Here is a 19,121-nt window from a genome sequence, read left to right on the forward strand (position 1 = left end):
AAGCCATCGCTGTCGGGTTCGTGATATCAATGAAAATACTCCTGATATACTCATATATCATGTATGTTCATAGTTCACTGAGCAGGTTGCTACTATATCGTTCCCATCGAATACGATTTGAAAATTGCTATGGTTCCCGCAATAGGCCTAACCGACGCGAAATTATGACCCCGAATGGATTGCTACGAAAAGATGTGAATATTGCACCATATCATATCGGAAGAGGGGAGGCTTCAAAATTAGATAAATTACAGAATAACACATAATATAGTTTTCCTACGAAATGAATCATTTGAAAATGTATGACTTAGTCGTATTCGATTTTCCAGACACCTTGCAATGGTGCTCAAAAGCTCGTCGTCGATATTGCAGTTGAATAAATCCAAAGAACGAAGGCTTTGATTCCTTGCTGCGAGCGATCCAACGATATGAGCTTCATCACGATTCAATGAGATCCCATATACGTTGATGACGGAAAGATCTTTCATAAGATTATCGTCGCCCGATTCGTAGATTGCTGTATATAGTTCCATGCGAACATATCTGTCTTCGTCATCAGTCTTATCGTGAAGTTGTGAAAGGACCGATTGAGATAGAACTTGTTGCTTCTGTGTTTGATCCGAGACTGTCAAGCAATACACAATGTCGTTGTACCCGTATTTGTAATGTTTCTTCCGTAATGGTTTGCATAACAATTGAATAATTCACGCGACTGTGATGAGGCAGGGTTCAGATGGAGGCATTGAGGTCCGATGTTTAGTTTACAATAACAAGAGCATTTCATGCGCATCAATATCGCATGTTAGACTAAGATCGGGTCCAGAATTCATACTTAAGTGTTGGATGTTTATTTAGGCTCACCCTCCTGAAGCTGTATCTTTCAAAAAGCTTAGAAGTGGGCCCTGCTACAAGTCGGCGGATGCGAAATCAAAAATGCCAAAAAATAGGCCGGGTGTAAATGACTCCTTTGGTCGACAGACACCATAAATACCCGAAACAAATTTACAAAACAATGTCACATATTGATCATCGATAGGCCCTTGTAGCGCACACGTTCCATAATCTGCGAACTTATGAAGATTTTAGATATATAAGTTTTATTTAGCCGACTGAATGTGAAGACTTATTTACCAGCCGTGTATAAATTTAGGATTTTTCGACTATTTCACCCCATCGATTGTGACAATACCATCAAAGTCATGATAAACCATAAGTGACCCATAATAATCAATCGATGCTGCGGTAGAATAGCCGCGGAAAACCATGATTACTCACAGCTGTGAAGATCGTTATTTGATTTCATGTAAACGATGCCTGTAACGAATCTTCGAACCACGGACCATCGTTTCTCATGTAGATGTTGGCCATCAAAGCGAGAGAACATTTCGAGCTCCATTTCCGAGATAAAACTAGCCGCCAGAAATTCTTGCATGCTTTGATGACAGAAGAAGAATGTGAAGTCGCCTTCCATCAAGTGACGGCTTAGGATGTTGTTGCCAGGCACTTTCGTCATCAAATCCTGCACTTCGTCTGCGGAAACTTTAAACCGATCCAAATCTGCTTTGTAGAATACGACTCGCCCCTGTTTCATGCCTTCAAACGCCATTGCTTTCAATTTCTGGATAATCGAGAGGATTTGCTTTCTGTTTCGCATATTTTCCACACTCTGCAAGACTAACATGATCCTGCTGTATAGTTCTGTCACGGTAGACGGAGGAGGTCTATCTGGATCAATTCCCATCACCACTGCTATCAAAATCAGGAAAACCGGGACCGATACAAGTTGTAATAATCGCGGTGACATGATTTTGATTTTCTCCCAGAGATGCTTCCCGTTCTCACGGAGCAGAGACGTGAACAGTTTATAAGCATCTTGTGGCGTGAGACCATTGAGTGTGATTATTTCTTTAGGGCGTGCTTGCGCCGGTAATTCGGAGACTTTGAATTCACGTGACGAGACGATGATCCTGACGTGACGAAGGATTTTGCGGGATAAGATATTGTACATGATGATCGCAGAGCTCGCTTTCTTATACGGTGTAATCTTTCGGAGGCTGCTCTCCTCGAAATCCCACTGCATTTGATCAAGCCCGTCAAAAATGATAATTGCATCACTTTGATTGTCGACCAGCCATTCAAAAGCTTGGTCCTCTTCAGATTCATTTTTGAATAGACCGTCGAACAGGAACTTGGATGTTTTGATACCGTTCTCTTCATCCATGTTCTTCAATTCAATATAATGTATCATTTTTCGTTTCGGTTCACCGTTGTCACTCACAGATGACATTCCGAGCGCTTTTTGAGCAATTCTACGCATGAGGGTGGTTTTACCCGATCCTGCAGACGCGACGATAGCAGTGTAGCCAACTTCATAATTTGACGGTGACGGTAATTTCTCATACTTTGACAGCGATTCCATTATCTTTTCCATAGTTATCGATTTACCGTCGTTGTCGGATTGACGATAAAACCCGACTTCCTCTATCAACTGACTTTGAAAATCTTTTCTTCTAGATCCATGAACAGTTTCGTCCGTTGAAGATTTTTTCTCGCGAAAACGGCCTTTGTAGTAGTCATCAACATCGACTTTCTTCATCTGCGGGAAAACCTTGAAGTCAGGTTCGTGGACGAATTCATTCTTGAAGTCTTCACAAATTCCACTTGCCGTTTCTTGACGCGTGTTGCCGTTTATAACCTCTATCAATTTCTTGTAATTAACGCCTGCAGAAAAAAGAGCTTAAATTAGGAAAAATATCAAAACTGCCACGTCATCTTGCCAGTAAGAAATTACTACAAATAATATTTTCTTACACTAGGACACTGTCATCAAGCTTAAATTTTTGCAGCTACATAAGCATGACAACCACTCTAAACGACCAAGAGATCGAGTGTTGCTCAATCAAGCCTAAATCAGTTATGATATTCCTCAGAAATCTAATCCTGCCTATGCTTATGAACTTTATTGCTATCTTCTCGCCCTCCATTATCTCCAATGAATCATTACAAATATTTACCCTGTAGTAGATCAGTCTTCCTTAACGCGACAAGACTTATGCCGCCTGTTTTGCTTAGAAAACTGAGCCGCTGTCCGCAGAGTAGTTGTCATTGTTGTCGCCAATATGGTTGGTTGAGTTATTATATTGTGACGTGGCAACCTTGACAGCGGCTTAACCTAAGGTCACGGAAAGGTAGTAGGACGTTCATTGATTTCGTAACAATTGGTTTGTAGCTCAACCTTTCATGGCACTGGAGCATTTGCCATTTCGTCCGATACCGAAATCAAAATCCAAGAATGGATGCCGGATGCCGCGACGCGGCCAGAGGTCGACTATTAGACCAGAGACCAGAGATCGAGACCAGAGATCGACTAATAATTCAACACGGTGTAGTGGGCGAGTCTGATATCATAGAAATGTTGAATTAGGCGAATTGGCGGGACCGTTATACGATCGGCAACGCAGGACCATAACAGCACTTTGTCAGACCCACCCCCCTCCCCGGAAAAAATCATTGGTATTGTGGCCCCATAGGGTGATATGCCCGACTTTTCGGGTAAGAAGTCCATCTGGCTTTACTTTTGGGGCTGCTACTTATCAGCGAGTTTTGTGTACTGTTTGGCAAGTCAGCTTTAGTCGTCTAGACTCGCGAGAGACGAAATTTTTATATAATTCATGACTAAATCGGTCAATATGATCAGGAATTGCATATATATATTGTTATCAATTTTTTATTTCCTCTCTGCTCATTTAACCAGATTTATTGGTAGAGCTGAGTGAGTTGTCTTGGAAAATGTAGGGGCCGTTTATAATGATGAAACAACTTCGGGCGGACCCGTTGGTATAATGATTTTATCGCATGATGTTATTTAGTGACCTCCTGTCTGCTATGTCGAAAGATACTGGCAAATAATTTTTCCCTGCGAGATGACATCTGTCTTGTGGGATTCAAATTTCAGCGCCATTTATTTAGCGGCTATGGACAACTAGACAATATATCGAAGTTTTCGGTCAGCATAGGGGCAGTCTTTTTCAGCCAAGGATTTCTCTCTGGCGATTTTCCTGGCACACTTCTCGGAGTCGCATGTGACATGGTCTAAAACCACATGTCTTGGTGCGTCGTGACACGGTAATGGCCGAGGCCGAAATGTCAATTTCTCTAAATAATGCGCATTTGTTCTTGGGGAGGTAACCAATGCTCAGGATATTTGGCAACAATAAATTGCGCGCAACGCGGAACATTTATGAAAATGTTGGATATCTATGAATTTCCCAAATTTCCAATTTCGTGAGGTTTGGGGTACCACAGAAGCCAGAACACTAATGAAATCTTCAAGACTTCCAGGCCTGGCAAAACTTCTTCACATATTTTGAACATCATTGTAAAGCAGACCCTTCCCCCAAATTTACAGACCGTATTGATTAAATAGCATCATACTCACTTTGAATCCTGGAAGGTGTTTCTCCTTCAGCGCCAGTAATGCTGTAGACGATTTGTTTTACATTTATTTGATCTCCGGCCACGACGTTCACAGAGCTTTTCGTGAACTTCAGATTGACATTTTCTTCTTCGGCCAAAGTTGCGGATCCTAAGAAACACATTTTTATTGTATACTGCTTGTCAGGTTCAATATATAGCCTTATAACAAAATGATATGGATTCTATTATTTTCTTCGATGTCCTTCGGATTATTATTTGCGTAACAAGCAAAATGTACGGTATTTGAATAACTTCACAACTGTTCCAGATGGATAATATTATCATGTATTATAACAGATCTGATCTCAAATACTAGGCTACTAACCGCTTATTACGGAGGTCATTGATATAGGCTTGACATAAGCGACACCAGAATCGTTATCTTTACCCTCTTCTGGCACTCCACTGATAAGGTGGTACTAATTAGCTAGCATATATATGACGATGCTGAAAATATTTCTTAGCATTCTATGTTGAATCCTTCGAATTTCATAATCAATAACTTTCTCATCAACAGTCGTAACCTCTCATGCCATCAAACTGTCCGTTGGGATAGCCAGCATTCTTGTGGCCTTTTGTTGTGATATGGCTATAAAAGGGGCAGGATATTTTTATTGTTATAAAGGAGGGCGTGTCTATTAAAGCATGAACACCACTGTTTCACGGCATTGTCTTTAAACGATTGTAGATTGCAGCCAAAGTCTGAGAGGCCTGACACGCGATTATTCATGCAAGCGAATAGCGATGATATCTTGCGCACATGGCCTGTTGTAGGCCTACATACAGTGGCGGCTCGTGACAATATCGGGTGGTGGGGCAAGGGCTGCAAGCGACTTTTTATCACGATGACGTCACAATGACGTTTTCCAACATAAACAAGTAACTTGATGGTACGGTAACATGAATTTCCCGACAACAGTGATTTTAACGTATGTGCCACGAGAGGTCTGCCGGTGAGCTGTGCCTTCAAGTGTGGTAACTGCGTAAACGGCGTACGGAACAAAGATTCAACACGGTTCATGTTCGCACGTGACCTCACTAATTATCTGCAGAAATGGAAATGACTATAACTCAAAAGATTTGTAAGCCTAAATGGAAAGGTTAACGAGTTCGGACACATACGCAATTTTTATCTCGTAGATTCGGCCTGTCATATTGAATCAAAAACATCATTCTGAAGAACTCGGAAGTTCGGTCTCGGTACAGCATAGGAGATGTTGGCCTTGAAACTGGAGACTGTAACACGACACATACGGCTTACTGTATATATGTCTGCTGCGAAATCGCCTATGCAAAATATATTACCGAATAAATACGTGGATGAAAGTCGTAATCTTAGTACACTGTTACATGACATCGTATTGTCAGATTCTATAGACAACCTAGTCGCTTCGACATCTTCCTTTCTTTCATTGTATCGCATTTTTTGTGGTGTATTGAACTGATAAAATTGCTAATAAACCAATGTTGATGATATCATCGAGAAGTAGCCTCATGACACTTTTTGGTATGATGCACTGTCAAAATTAATACGGACAGACCAACACCGAATTTTGCGTAAAATTTACTGAGGAATAGGCCTATCAAGGGATCAGCTATTAGTCGCCAGCTATCGCGCTTGACAGGGGTGAAATTGACATTGGAGAATATAAAGTAAAAGTAAATATTTGAATGCAAACCGAGAATGTTAGTAAACTGTTTCATGATATCATCATCTCATCACATATCTCAGTATGGAACACAGTTAACGTTAGCACAGATACACCGGCTTTTGCGTGAAATCCGCAATGCGTTATAGGTAGGCTAAAGTGTCAGATCAGCGCACATCTCTACCATACTCGACCTTGATAACAAAATTACTGCCATAATCATTGAGTGTCAACCTTGAGACTTGGCACAGCGTTCGATACTAAAATCAAGACATACCGTGTAAAAGCTCATGACGGATCTAGGTAAGGAGCATCGTTAAAATCAATAGAGACCAATACCGGCTTTGCGTAAGATCTGTTTGCGATAAATGACGAGTCAGTTCTCACTCGACTTAGGAAAAGAAATTACCACCAACATAGTTCAGTGACAAACTTGAAACTTGGTACAGCGTTCGATACTAACATTAAGACTTACCGTGCCAAATGTCATGACCGATCTCGGTATGGAACATCGTCAAAATCAATGGATACCAATACCGGCTTTTGAGTAAAATCTGTTTGCGATACATGACGGATCAGCACACACTCAACTTCGGAGACGGAATTACTACCCTAAACTTTAGGTAGAAACCCTGAAATTTGGGGCAGTGTTAACTACCACCATCACACGACACGACATACCAAGTTTCAAGAATTATCATGGTGTGAAACACCATCAAAATCGACCTATACCAGCAAAGGTCGACTAAACGCATATGACGGTAAAACCGAGTTCAGACATAGATACGATTGTTACATCACACCTTAAGGGCAACAGAGCTATGTTGCCCCGGTTGCTCGGCAATTTTATGAATAGGAGAGAGTAAATCACCGTTTCTTTATTGTGCGCGGCTTTGAGAGAATAGACAGTCAAAGCTTGTTATGAGCGCTACCAGGGCATGCCCCGGCTATACATTCGCAAAGCAAAAACACAGAAGAGAAGTCGATTTTCTCAGAGACTTCGCTATATATGGGCATTTACAAGCGAACTAATAAGAAGAATGCGATTTTCGCTGTGATTTCAGTATATATCGATTGCTGGGCATCTTAAATGGTAAAGAATTGTTATTGAACAGAATTTTAGGTGGGGCAATGCCCCAGTTTCCCTATAGGACGAGCCGCCACTGCCTACATACGATTGCTCAGGTCGGTTGTTGACGCGAACAATTATTGAGTATTGCGAGCGGGTGCAGATATCCAATCCACTACCCAATTATGCTCATGTAGCCTACAAATGACAAACCAATTCAGCAGGATATCACATGCGGCTCTGTGCAGCGCGGACGAATCTTGCTAATTGGCAACACGTATGTTGCCAATAATTGGCAGCGCGTAACACTGGTAATACGAATTATGCGAATCGCGATTGAAAACAAACACAAAGAAGGATGTGATTTGAAGTTTTATTTTGAGGGAGATTTTTTTCAAGAATTGTTGTACTCATGCGTAATGTGCGCCCCCTTACAAAAATCGGGAGGTAAGATTTTGCACAGTATAAGTGAAAAAAACTATGGTAACTCAGTATACATGGACGGGCTACTCGTGAGCCACTTCAATTTTATTCTAGTGACTTTGATTCTAAAGCATAATATATATGACATAAACTTATAAGGAAATATATTACGTTTTCATAATTTTGTACCTTTCTATGCGCTCAGTGCATATGCTTGACAGACCGACCATCAGCTATTCAACTAACAGCAATACGCATTCTCCAGTTACTCTTATCAGAGGCATCTCCGGATCGGTGCAATGTGCATCATTCAAAATCTAGTGTTAGTGCATGGATGGTTCGATCATCGCAATGATGACAGTTGAAATCGTAATATAATCAAGATTATTGACGTTATTGAAACACGTTTCAACACAAATTAGACTTGTTCCGAGTGCAAGAAACGAATTTTGTTCGGATGGCTTCGTGTCCCCCTAATATGCTTCTACGCCGTCTAATGGAGGTGTGCCCCCAGTTTGAGAAACACTGTTTTAGACCTTAAAATGCATTTACCAGTACCTTTGATTTTATTTTATTAGGCCTACAACAAAATAGGGGGTATTGTTCCATCTGTGAGGATCATGAGAGCTTTGCAATGTCTCAATTAGCAGAATAAGGTTAGCCTATGCAACTAGATCAATATATTATAGATATACAGTGGTTCCAAAACAGTGAGCCGTCACAGAATCCCAGGTGTGCTGTAAGTCCTTCTGGGATTTTGAAGAAAAACACTGTATAATATTGAAGATTGGGCAATGGGCATGCAGACCAGCAGAGCGGTCAAACTTTTACAGCATACTGATAAATAAAGAACAGACGCCCAAGTGCATTGTCCATGAAATCAATCCTGGCATTGCCAATGAATATGGTAATGTCTCTAAATCATTATTGGGCGACTATGTCTAGATCAAAAGTTATTTTTATTCCCTTCAAATCAACTCATAATAACGAAATCGTGCCACAAATGTTTGCACAATGCCTAGAATTCAATATACACAACAATACTTTCCATGAATTTCTGTAAACATATAGGCCTACAGGCTAGTAATCAACTCAATTGGAAGCCATAAATCAAACCACCGTTTTCAGAAGAAGAACATCTCATTGATGTACTGATTGCCTTTATTTTGTGATTTTGTGATTTAATTTGTGATGTCCCTTTCAAATCCTATTCCATGATAAGTGCAATCAACATTTATTGTTATCTGCACCTTAACAGGTTTATTTGTATATCTGTTTCTTTCATTTTGGCTGAAATAAAAAGGCGTAACCGAGATACACTGCTCGGAACACAACAATATGCAGGCATGTTACTGAATGATTAAAAATAGTTTCAGTGCAAGATATATTTGCATAAACAAGCATAGCCAACGCATACACGCGAATCGATTTGTAAGCAACCGAAAATGTGTCACAGTAAGCCTAAAAACTTTGGTAACCACTTTATATATATATAATAGGGTTGCCATATTTTGGTTTGACAAATTCCGGACGCTCTTCAGCGCCCCCTAGCGGATTTCAAAATGAGGTATGGGCAGTGAGCACATTGTCGATCAAGATGACGTCACACAAGCCATGCTTTGTCTATCAACTAGAGGTGGTCAGTGGTCATGATCCAGTTCAGGAGTATGTGGTTGTATGTTGTAAGTTGTAACTAGGGCCGAAGCCACACTTTTTTTCAGCCCCCTTCCCGACAAAATAAACACTGATCTTGGGTCCACCGTCAGTGAATCGATGCAACTTCTGGGGGCTTACTAAATGCTAGGGCTGGGCAAAATCGAGTACCTGAGTGATTCGATTCTGAATCACGTGAAATGCTTCGAGTCGAGTCGAGTAATCGAGTATCACCCATTATGACGTCACAACATAATGTAATATGTCGAATTTCAAATATGTACCTTTTATGCGACCTCAAAGACTATAATTCCTGTTATCCATCACATTAAAGATACTTTGGTATTTTTTCGACCATGCCGATTTCATTGCACTTGGTGACAATGTTGTGGGATAATCATGGCTTCGGAAATGTGTTATTCCTAGTAACGTTCGTAGCTTTGTACTATATCTTTGGTATGCTACGATACGGCCAATCAAGGCTCCAAGGCTTCAACAGTGAAAATTAGTATCGAAACTATAATTCTCGTTGATAAATTAGCTTTCAGTGGCGAGGAGAGTATAATTTCAGTACTCGAAAAAATCGTATTTTACTACTCGACTCGAATCATTAAAATTAATACTCGATTCAGATTCGAGTACTCGAATCATTGTGCCCGGCCCTACTAAATGCATTTGGCCGTTGATTTATTTGAATGAATTATATCAATAATATTGGTTCTTCGATATCCTATATGATCAGCGAGTTAGCGGTAGACCTGGTGGAGGATGATGACTTCGAAAATGTAATGAGCGTAATTGTACATCGCTAAGTCATGTTCATGCCATCATCATCATCATCATTGGTTTATTAGCAATTTTATCAGTTCAATACACCACAAAAAATGCGATACAATGAAAAGACAGGAAGATGTCGAAGCGACAAGGAGCAGTCTATGGAATCTGTATTTCGACTTGAATGTGGACAATAGGGTTGTCCATAATTTGGAAAATCTCAAAATTTATGCGTATCCATGTCTCATTCTATAGATTATAGTCAAAAAACGTCAATGAACCTGCAATAAGCTCACGGGAAAGTCGTTAACATTTGTCTAAATGCGTTTGAAAGTAGCTGCCGTAGAGTAGGCGTGTCAGCGACCATAGAACGGCAAGCAGACTAGTAATCACGAAATCACGGCGTTTGATTGGCTAATCTGCTACTCTTCAATGATCACGATATTGGCGGCTTGTTGGTCAGCTGGTCAAGGAATCGGCTAACGCCGGTGATTCTGTAAGCGCATTGTAGGTTGGACCGCCAATCATGATTAAGGATTAATTCAGAACATGTTGAGTAACGAAACACATGATGAACAAAGAACAGCTGCTTCACAATATTTTCAAATACATGACATGATGGCTTATTGTGAAGGTAACCGTTGTAGCCTGTATGCCTTGATTTCATTGATGGAAAGCACAAAATCAAGCGGAAAAATATTGCAAAGGCGCTTATGCAAGTGGCAAACGAATTTCTAGTTTCAGAGAGGATGTAACATCATTGAATACAAATATAAAGCTGGACATTGACACTACTTTGTCTGATCTTATTAGGCTGTTGTCGTGGTATATAATTGAAGTCTTGAATGCTGTAAGGGCTGGATGAATCTGTCATTTATGCTTGGCACTTGTCAGATTATTGCAGCATAATGAATCATACCTGCAAGTGCTGTCAAAGTCCTCAATGATGCCGCGAAAAGAAGTCTAAAGATAAGCACAGACTATGCTGGTAGGACCAGCAAAAAGACAGTTTGCTTGCATTGCTTAGCATCTCCTTAATGAATCTTAGATCATTACCGGCTGCATCACGACTAATATTCTTGAATCAAACCAGACATGGACATAAAAATGATGTATTGAAGCGGTGTGGTAGTTACACTCTTCTTCAGAAATCCAATGTAAGCTACCTGGTCGGCCCACATATCTTCTGAGCATACAGGATTGTGTCCAGAATCCATATCACACGGTATGCTGCACCAGTTTGGCGATGTCTAATATACCTTACCTCCACCCAGAAAAACAGGACCACTTGGTGTAATCTCAAGCATATCAGATATGTAGGCTATTTCTGGTATCTATACTTACTTCTATAAGTTCACAATCACTGTTTCACCTCTGTCATGCCTGCAGTAGGTTATTGTTGCACTAAAGCTATCGATACCTAGTTTTAACCCTAAAACATTCAATGACCAGATGTCTCATTTTATTATTAAATCACCAACCTACAATGCGCTTACAGAATCATTGCCGACAGCGAACTTCTTGAACTAGTATAAGCACATAATCAGCAAGCCGCTGTGGTCGTGACCATTCAAGCATAGCTGATTAACCAATCAAGAGACATGATTTCGTGATCACTAGTCTTCTCGCCGTTCTATGGTCGCTAACACGCCCACTCTACGGCAGCTACTTTCAAACGCATTTAGACAAATGTTAGCGACTTTCCTATGAGCTTATAGCAGGTTCGTTGATGTTTTTTTTTATCAATAATATACATAATGAGACATGGATACGCATCTTTTTTGATATTTTCCAAATTATGGACAACCCTAGTGGACATGCTCGTCGACTGTCGGATGGCCGGCGGGATACTGTTCCACACATCAGGTCCGGCATATTTGATAGAGCGATGATCTTTTCGGTCGATCATATGATATTTGGACGACGTGGACGCGCGTGTGTTGTAATTGTGTGCTTTTGATTCCGAGGTAAAGAAGTCATTTTAATATTCGGGGCAACGACCGCAGTGGAACTGATACATAAACTTGTCACACCGATAAGATTATGCGCACTGCACCACCGAGCTATATATACGCCGCATATCCGGTGGTCTCCGACCTTTTATGGTCGCGATTTCATTTCCAATTCGAAAATGTTCCGTGGTCCAGTTCAAAATTTGATGAGCTGATTAATAATTAAAGGTTGGCATATTTCTCCAAACTTACTCATGGTCTATTTTCGAAGCTGATTACCCCATATTAAAGGCAAACTACCCCAGATTTAGAACGTCTATATTTGAATAAAGCATCCAAATGGCCTAAGCCGACTCTATGAATGTACGTTATCTTTTAATTGCGATTACAATTAGACTTATTTTTGTAAATGAATGTTATTTTTATTTATTTTTGATCGCAGTTTTTGCGAGGGTGTTTAGTCGCCATAATAAAACCAAAATACATGATACTAAATCGCGCGCAGCGGGAAGAAAAATTTCATGTAGCATAAATTTTCCCAAAAATAATGTTGTTTATGCTGATTTACGAAAAAATTGTGAGCTCACTTCAAGCCTTCAAAATTCCGGACATTTAGGCATATTTTAGAAATTCCTCCCGGACGCAGTTTTAACAGTGAAATTCCGGACATGTCCGGGAAATTCCGGACGTATGGCAACCCTAATATATAACCAATTCATATTGATAATATCGATCACACGAATAGCAGTAATTAGGGATATCCTAACCGGTAGCTACGGCTAACGACGATGAAGGCACATCAGTGATACCAGAATCTTCACATCGACGCCTTTTCGCCATGATAGGCCAACTATCACTAAATATTAAATAGCTCCTGTATGAAACAATTACCTAAAATGCAATAACAGTAGTTACGCTTTTCCAAGAACTTCATATGCATAAGATGCGGAGAATCAAGTCAGCAACTGCAAACGGACACAAATTTACCAGTCCAATTATCCATGTGAAATTTGATCACCGTTCAGGAACAAATCACATCACCTATCCAAGAAGCAAACAATTTTTTATATGTTCATGTCATTTACATGGAGTCCAACACCAACCTAGCGATCAGTAACCGTCAACAACTAAGCTTCTAGTTCAGGATTAATATTCCAGTAAAATTTATTAATCCCGCTGTACAACCCACGCCAAAACTAAGAAAATACTGGAACTGAACTTCAAAACCTATTATTCTCAGTGAGCAGTTCTAGATCTGAAACTGTTTCAATTTGAACGGGTATGATCCATGACTGGCAACCTGTCATTCCTCTTATGACTCTAAATAGCAATCCTGAATGTCAAGCCATGCAGTCGAAATTAACAAAGTATGCCTTCTGTGCAGAGCAGCAAAGAAAGGATTACACCACGCTCTCAGCAAGTGTCCGTTTTGGCCTGATGAAGATTAGCAATGAAAAATGGAACTCGCTCGTTATCAGAGATAAAAAAGAAACGATTGAGGATTCCAAATATACCACTACATTGCATTGTGACTCGTCTTCTATAAACTAGTTTTCTATCCTGGAGCTACTACACAGCTACATTGCCTTCAGTACTGCAAACCGACTCGCCACTGAACTCTAACGAAATTGTGGAAATGTTCGGATCCAGGAATACCAGTAGAAATCCCGTTGCCGACCAAATAATATCAACCAGAGATGAAGAGTATTTCAAAGTGTCAAACTGACGAGAAATAACGGTATTTTATAGAAACCTAGGGTTCTGGTAAACATCATGTTGCGTTTGATCAAAATCGCATCTAATCAAAGCAATAATACAAATCATGATTATTTTGATATTTTGGTTTTTACTCATAATATTAACAATAAAAGAACATGGAAAAATGACGACCAGGCCAGATGCCAATCGAGGCAACGCAGCATATCGCATCAACTCAATAAAGCGCGACTGGGAATTACCATACGCATTGTTTAAAATGGTCAACCTCACTGACAATAATTTGTCGCTAGAATAGCCATTAATCCGCTCCGAGACCTGTGGAGTATGGCTGGGTCAGGGTTCTAAACAGGTCACAAGGCTCCGACTTACACGTCAATCTCACTTTCACAATTTTAACTCGAGTCAAGTCGATCACAAAGACAAGACCGAGTTGAAGTCCGGGTGTACAACTGGCATTATATCTGGGGTCGCATAAATAGTACAATGTAGCCTACATATTTGAATTTCTCACGTCGCTTATACAGTTGTGATATCATTAGTCAATAATGTGTGTTACTCGAATACTTGATTTTAAGCCTAATACTCGATTCAGAATCGCATTCGTCAGGTGTACGATATCGACCACCCTTAATATCGAGTCAAATAGGAATCATATATAACACTAGCATATGTATCATGAGTAGGGCAATTTTTTTTTGACATGTCATAACAACGCAAAATTAGGTCAAAATTGTAGCGTTAGGTCAAAATTTGTCAAAATTGTTTACAAATTCAAACATTTTTTGACCTCTGCATTTCGTTTGTATCGTAGATTTTGCGCTGTCGGTGAACTTATCATTTGATATTTTACAGCTTGTAGCCTACTTTATAGGTCTACCGTTGTGAACGGACCATCGTCTGCTCATTGTGAATCATAAATGGTCAAATGAAACAAATAGTGACATGGTTTTATGGTCAACGTACCGCAATATCCTAGCTGAAGCAAGACTGCTTGGACATCGCATGGTTCTTATATCAAGAAGCGCAAGCTGAAAAATTGTGATATAGACGACATTGCCAGAATGAAGCAACACGGTTTGTCACCAGCAGTGTGCACATAACTTGAGTGTTGTCAGCCAACAAATGCTGCTGTTGAACTTTCTTTCTCCGTTCTTGGCAAGCTACGTAGTAAGGACATACACTTTCTTCCCGAGAACGTAGGAAAGGATCTTTCGTTGTACTACAACAAATTTTAATTATTTCCACCAGAATACGGAATGTAACCACTGGAATTCTTCATAGGGCCAGATTTCGTTAAAATACTAGTTTTTCATGTAAAAATATGTCAGTTTTTAGTTTTTGAGCCAAAAACGTTTTTTCAAAAAAATCTACTTTGTAAGGACAGACAGTTCCAACCAGAAATGAAGATAAGTAGTACAATTTTAACATTATATGTGCAAACACCTAATTTGCATACGTGAGGTCAAAATTTGGTCAAATTTCAGTTTTTTTAGGTCAAAAAAAGTCAAAATTTAAATTTTTTAGGTCAAAATCTTCCGTTTTTTAGGTCAAAAAAAAATTGCCCTAATCATGAGCAATCTTCTCTCGAAGCTGCGTGCGTTGCATTGATCATGAGTATCATTGATGCTCATGGGGTGGTCTCTGGATGCGATAAACTAAGTCTGGTTTATGCACAATTCGCAATGCACATCCAATAATAAACCCAATTCACGCATCATCTCCCTAGAAAATAAAACAGCGGCTAAAGAAAATCCACGAAATCAGCGCAGTGAACAGAAAATAAAAAAATCAAGGTTAGAAACTTGAATTAAATCGCATTGATTTAAATCAGCCAAATTTAAACAAGAATCCAACCTCTGACTGGGTTTTAGTGTGACTTCGCAGATTCTAGTTTATTTTCATACATTTGCCTGAAATCCAGGGGCATGTATACTCATTAGGGCTGTTCAAAAATAATTTCTTTCTCCTGATTCCAGCCTTTCACTTATTAAATTGTCAGGTTACCATAAAAAAACTCTGCACACCAAATTTGATTCAATTCTAACAAGTATAGGACTCCGCAGATCCAATTGAAATTTTTAATTTAATTTTTAATTTGAATTCTCAATTTTTTTGCCAATTCCCTGAAATTGTTGAGCTGTCTTCAAAGACGATGCAAAACAAATTTGACTCAATTCCGACCAGTAAAAGCGGAGTTAGGTGAGTTTTTTGTTGATAATTCTCGAATTATCCACCGATCAAGGATAATCCGAGGATTATCACCGAAAAACTCACATAACTCCGCTTTTACTGGTCGGAATTGAGTCAAATTTGTTTTGCATCGTCTTCGAAGACAGCTCAACAATTTCATGGGGATGGCAGAAAAATTTGAGAATTTATTTTTTAATTTTCACTAATAAATTAAAATTTTTAATTGGATCTGCAGAGTCCTATACTTGTCAGAATTGAACCATATTTGGCGTGCAGCGTTTTTTAGGGTAACCTGACAATTTAATCAGTGAATGGCTGGAATCCGGGAAAAAAAGGTATTTTTGAACTGCGTATTAGGAATGTTTAAAAATACCTTTTTTCCCGGATTCCAGCCATTACGGCAAACTAGTTAAAAAATGTTGATGCAGGGGTGGGCTAACTACTGGGCGAATGCGGAAAAATCGCGCATGTGTTAATTGGAATCGCTCTCTGCATGTGCAGAAGTATTCATATTTATAAGATCTATACATTTTGGCAGGAGCGTATTTCAAGCTAGCATGGTTATACCGCTGTCAGCATTGTTACCTGGATTTGAACTAAAAGAAGAGGATGCAAATCTAATAACAGATCACTGCTCACAGAATCTAATCGCCGTCCTGTTCTAAGAATCGGGACAAATGCTAGGCTATCAACCCTAATTTTTGAAAATTGGTTATTGAGGTTGACCAGCTTATGAAGTCAGATGCGTGTAAGATATTATCAAGCCAATGGTTGGTTGGTTTGTTAGTTTTAAATACACATTATTCTCGATTTGGACTTGGTCACAAGAAGAGCCAGATATGATCCGCGATACACCGGTTTACCAATTCTCACTGATGTAAATAACATGCTTCATGGAGTATTTTTCGAAAGACATAAATCAGGCCATATTTGCCAAGGAAAATGTTTCATAGTAGTGTAAGTAGTTGAATATCACAAACACTTTAGTTTGGTAAGAAATGCCGTTAAGAAACCTACTTGGATAAAAAAAAAAAAGTCGAAGTACTTCATTGCTGGCTTTTTGTGATCAGACCTGATATCTGCGTACTATTGATATTCGGACATGCTTCGGTGATGATATCTACGCATCAGAAAGAGCCCAAGAATAATTCAAAACTCGCATCTGCGCAGTATTGGGGGCCGGGTATTCTTCGGAACTGATTTCGATATAACATTTAACCGTCACTGGTTTCTTGTTTGTGTTTTTTCTGAAGGAAACAGTTACCTCCGGTTTGAGTGAACTCAATATATATGTGTACAACTTCGATCTCTACACTGGCATCTCGCCGTTACGCTTATCAACAAGATGATAGCTTTGAAAAGTGTGGCTACATGAAGCTGCCTGTGTTCCTTCTGGTCATGGGTAGCTTCAAGCAACTTTTGACAATAGTGTCAACTGGCACTTCGTTTGCTTCTCCAAACGTATATACAGCCACATTCACGTAACATTGTTTCAAGATGGATTACATCAGACTCGAACATCCTGCTATTGCAACCTTTGATTTAATATCAAACACTAGAATCGAGCTCCTGTTACGCATCGAATTCATATTATGCCTGTAAGGACAGTATCAAATCATTTTTTACAATTACAGAGTTCTCTGTAACATAGTTTTGTTGTGGCTGCGCAATCTCTAATTTGTTTACAACAATGCATTTTCCAAGTACTTCGGCCGCGTGAGGCGAAACCAGTGATGATTAGTTCTTAAGAGTTTCGCCTGTGACTCATCACTATGGACGAGCTATCTGCCCGCCTGAAAATTATCATCAATGTAGTGTACAGTTCATCGTTACGACAAGTATCAGCATAATATTTCAGTTGGTTGATGACAGATATTGGTGAAATAAGCTCTATACGGATTGAGTCGACATTGCCATGTCATTGGGAGTTTATTTTTATACGAGTCGTGAAATACATATATTGTAGTTTTAACAGGTTTATATGTCATACATGGTAAGCAGGTTTATAGCTCTATAGCAGGGGTCACCAACCTTTTTGCAACCGAGGGCTACTTTTACGTAATGATTGAAGCGGCGGGCTACTATTTACTCCCGTCGTTTACCCGTGCAACACTGAATTTCCGCTTTGATATTCATAGCACTGGGCAGGACTGGACATCAGCATGTTATCTGTTTCTATAGCAGTCAGTGGGAAGCCTGGCATTGTATGATATCAACTAGTGCGCTGTGCTCTGGTATTTAACTTGACACTGCAATTCTGAGTGAGTGTTCCAGATGTGCAATAATTAGGCGTGTTTTGTGTTTGTTTTTGATGAAGTTTATGTCCGAAAAGGCTGATTCACAACGATAAGTTGAACCATAGACGCTTGCAACCTTCGTAGCTGCTGCGCATAGACCACTGTACTTTTCCGTATCAATAATGCACCAAACGTTGCTGCACGGTGAGGTGGGGGTCATTTTGCAGTGTTACAATTTCAATCTCCTACGGTTCAGCATCCAGAAATGACAATACCGGACAGCAGCAACGATTCCGGAAAGTTAGAAACATGGTATATTAAACTGCGTTGATTGTAACAGAAACAAGCTGTGTCAAAAGATGCAATACGTAATGGGTATACAGATATTGAAAATCTGCTAGTACTTCACGGCTATCTGAGTCCGAATAGTAATATTGTTTACTACTGTGGCATTGTCCTGGTCGTCGAGCTATCATATCGGAACCGCCACCATTTCAAGAAGACCGTGGGGCATTCAGTCATGTCACCTGTATAGGCATTGCGCCGTACCATGAATTTATGGTGATTCTATATCACATATCTATATAGGCCTATTGCTAATTGTAATAGAAGATAAGTGTTTATATATGTAAGTTACATGTTAGTGTGTTTTAAACAAGAATAGCTGAATCGATCGATCTATATATTTAAAAGTTCATTGGTAATAATCTGACGAATATTGGTAATTGCTGTTATTCCACCTATTTTTAGAATGGGCTCGCGGGCTACTCATTTAGTCCTCGCGGGCTACCTGGTGCCCGCGGGCACCGGGTTGGTGACCCCTGCTCTATAGTCTATATATATTTGAGTGGCAACTTAGCTGGGACACGCTACTTCATCATAATAAATTCTACTCAGGCTTTTGATTGAAGTGTGATATCAAATAATAATGAAAAAAGTAGCCAGTGGAAGATTCCATTGTAAAAAACAACTGCTGCAA

General features: G+C 39.7%; 1 protein-coding gene and 1 long non-coding RNA gene across 2 annotated transcripts in view; both read right to left on the minus strand.

The window, feature by feature from the left end:
• Window positions 1–19,121, minus strand: part of LOC145456144 (uncharacterized) — a 93,592-nt gene continuing 74,471 nt past the window's right edge. Inside the window, exons 3-4 of the mRNA XM_080334559.1 lie at window positions 1,276–2,721; window positions 1–625 (exon numbers count right to left, since the gene is read on the minus strand). Of these exons, the coding sequence (XP_080190685.1) occupies window positions 249–625; window positions 1,276–2,721 (1,823 nt within the window). The 3' untranslated portion in view covers window positions 1–248. The remainder of the gene's footprint in view (window positions 626–1,275; window positions 2,722–19,121) is intronic.
• On the minus strand, window positions 10,229–11,395 carry LOC145437017 (uncharacterized). Its single transcript, XR_013914543.1, has 2 exons — window positions 11,116–11,395; window positions 10,229–11,066 (listed from the first exon to the last, which is right to left on the minus strand). It is a non-coding gene; the product is annotated as an uncharacterized LOC145437017 (long non-coding RNA).

The sequence above is a fragment of the Botryllus schlosseri genome, chromosome 1, assembly GCF_051294905.1.
Source record: "Botryllus schlosseri isolate E-star chromosome 1, Bs_hap1, whole genome shotgun sequence".
Classification (NCBI taxonomy): Eukaryota; Metazoa; Chordata; class Ascidiacea; order Stolidobranchia; family Styelidae; genus Botryllus; species Botryllus schlosseri.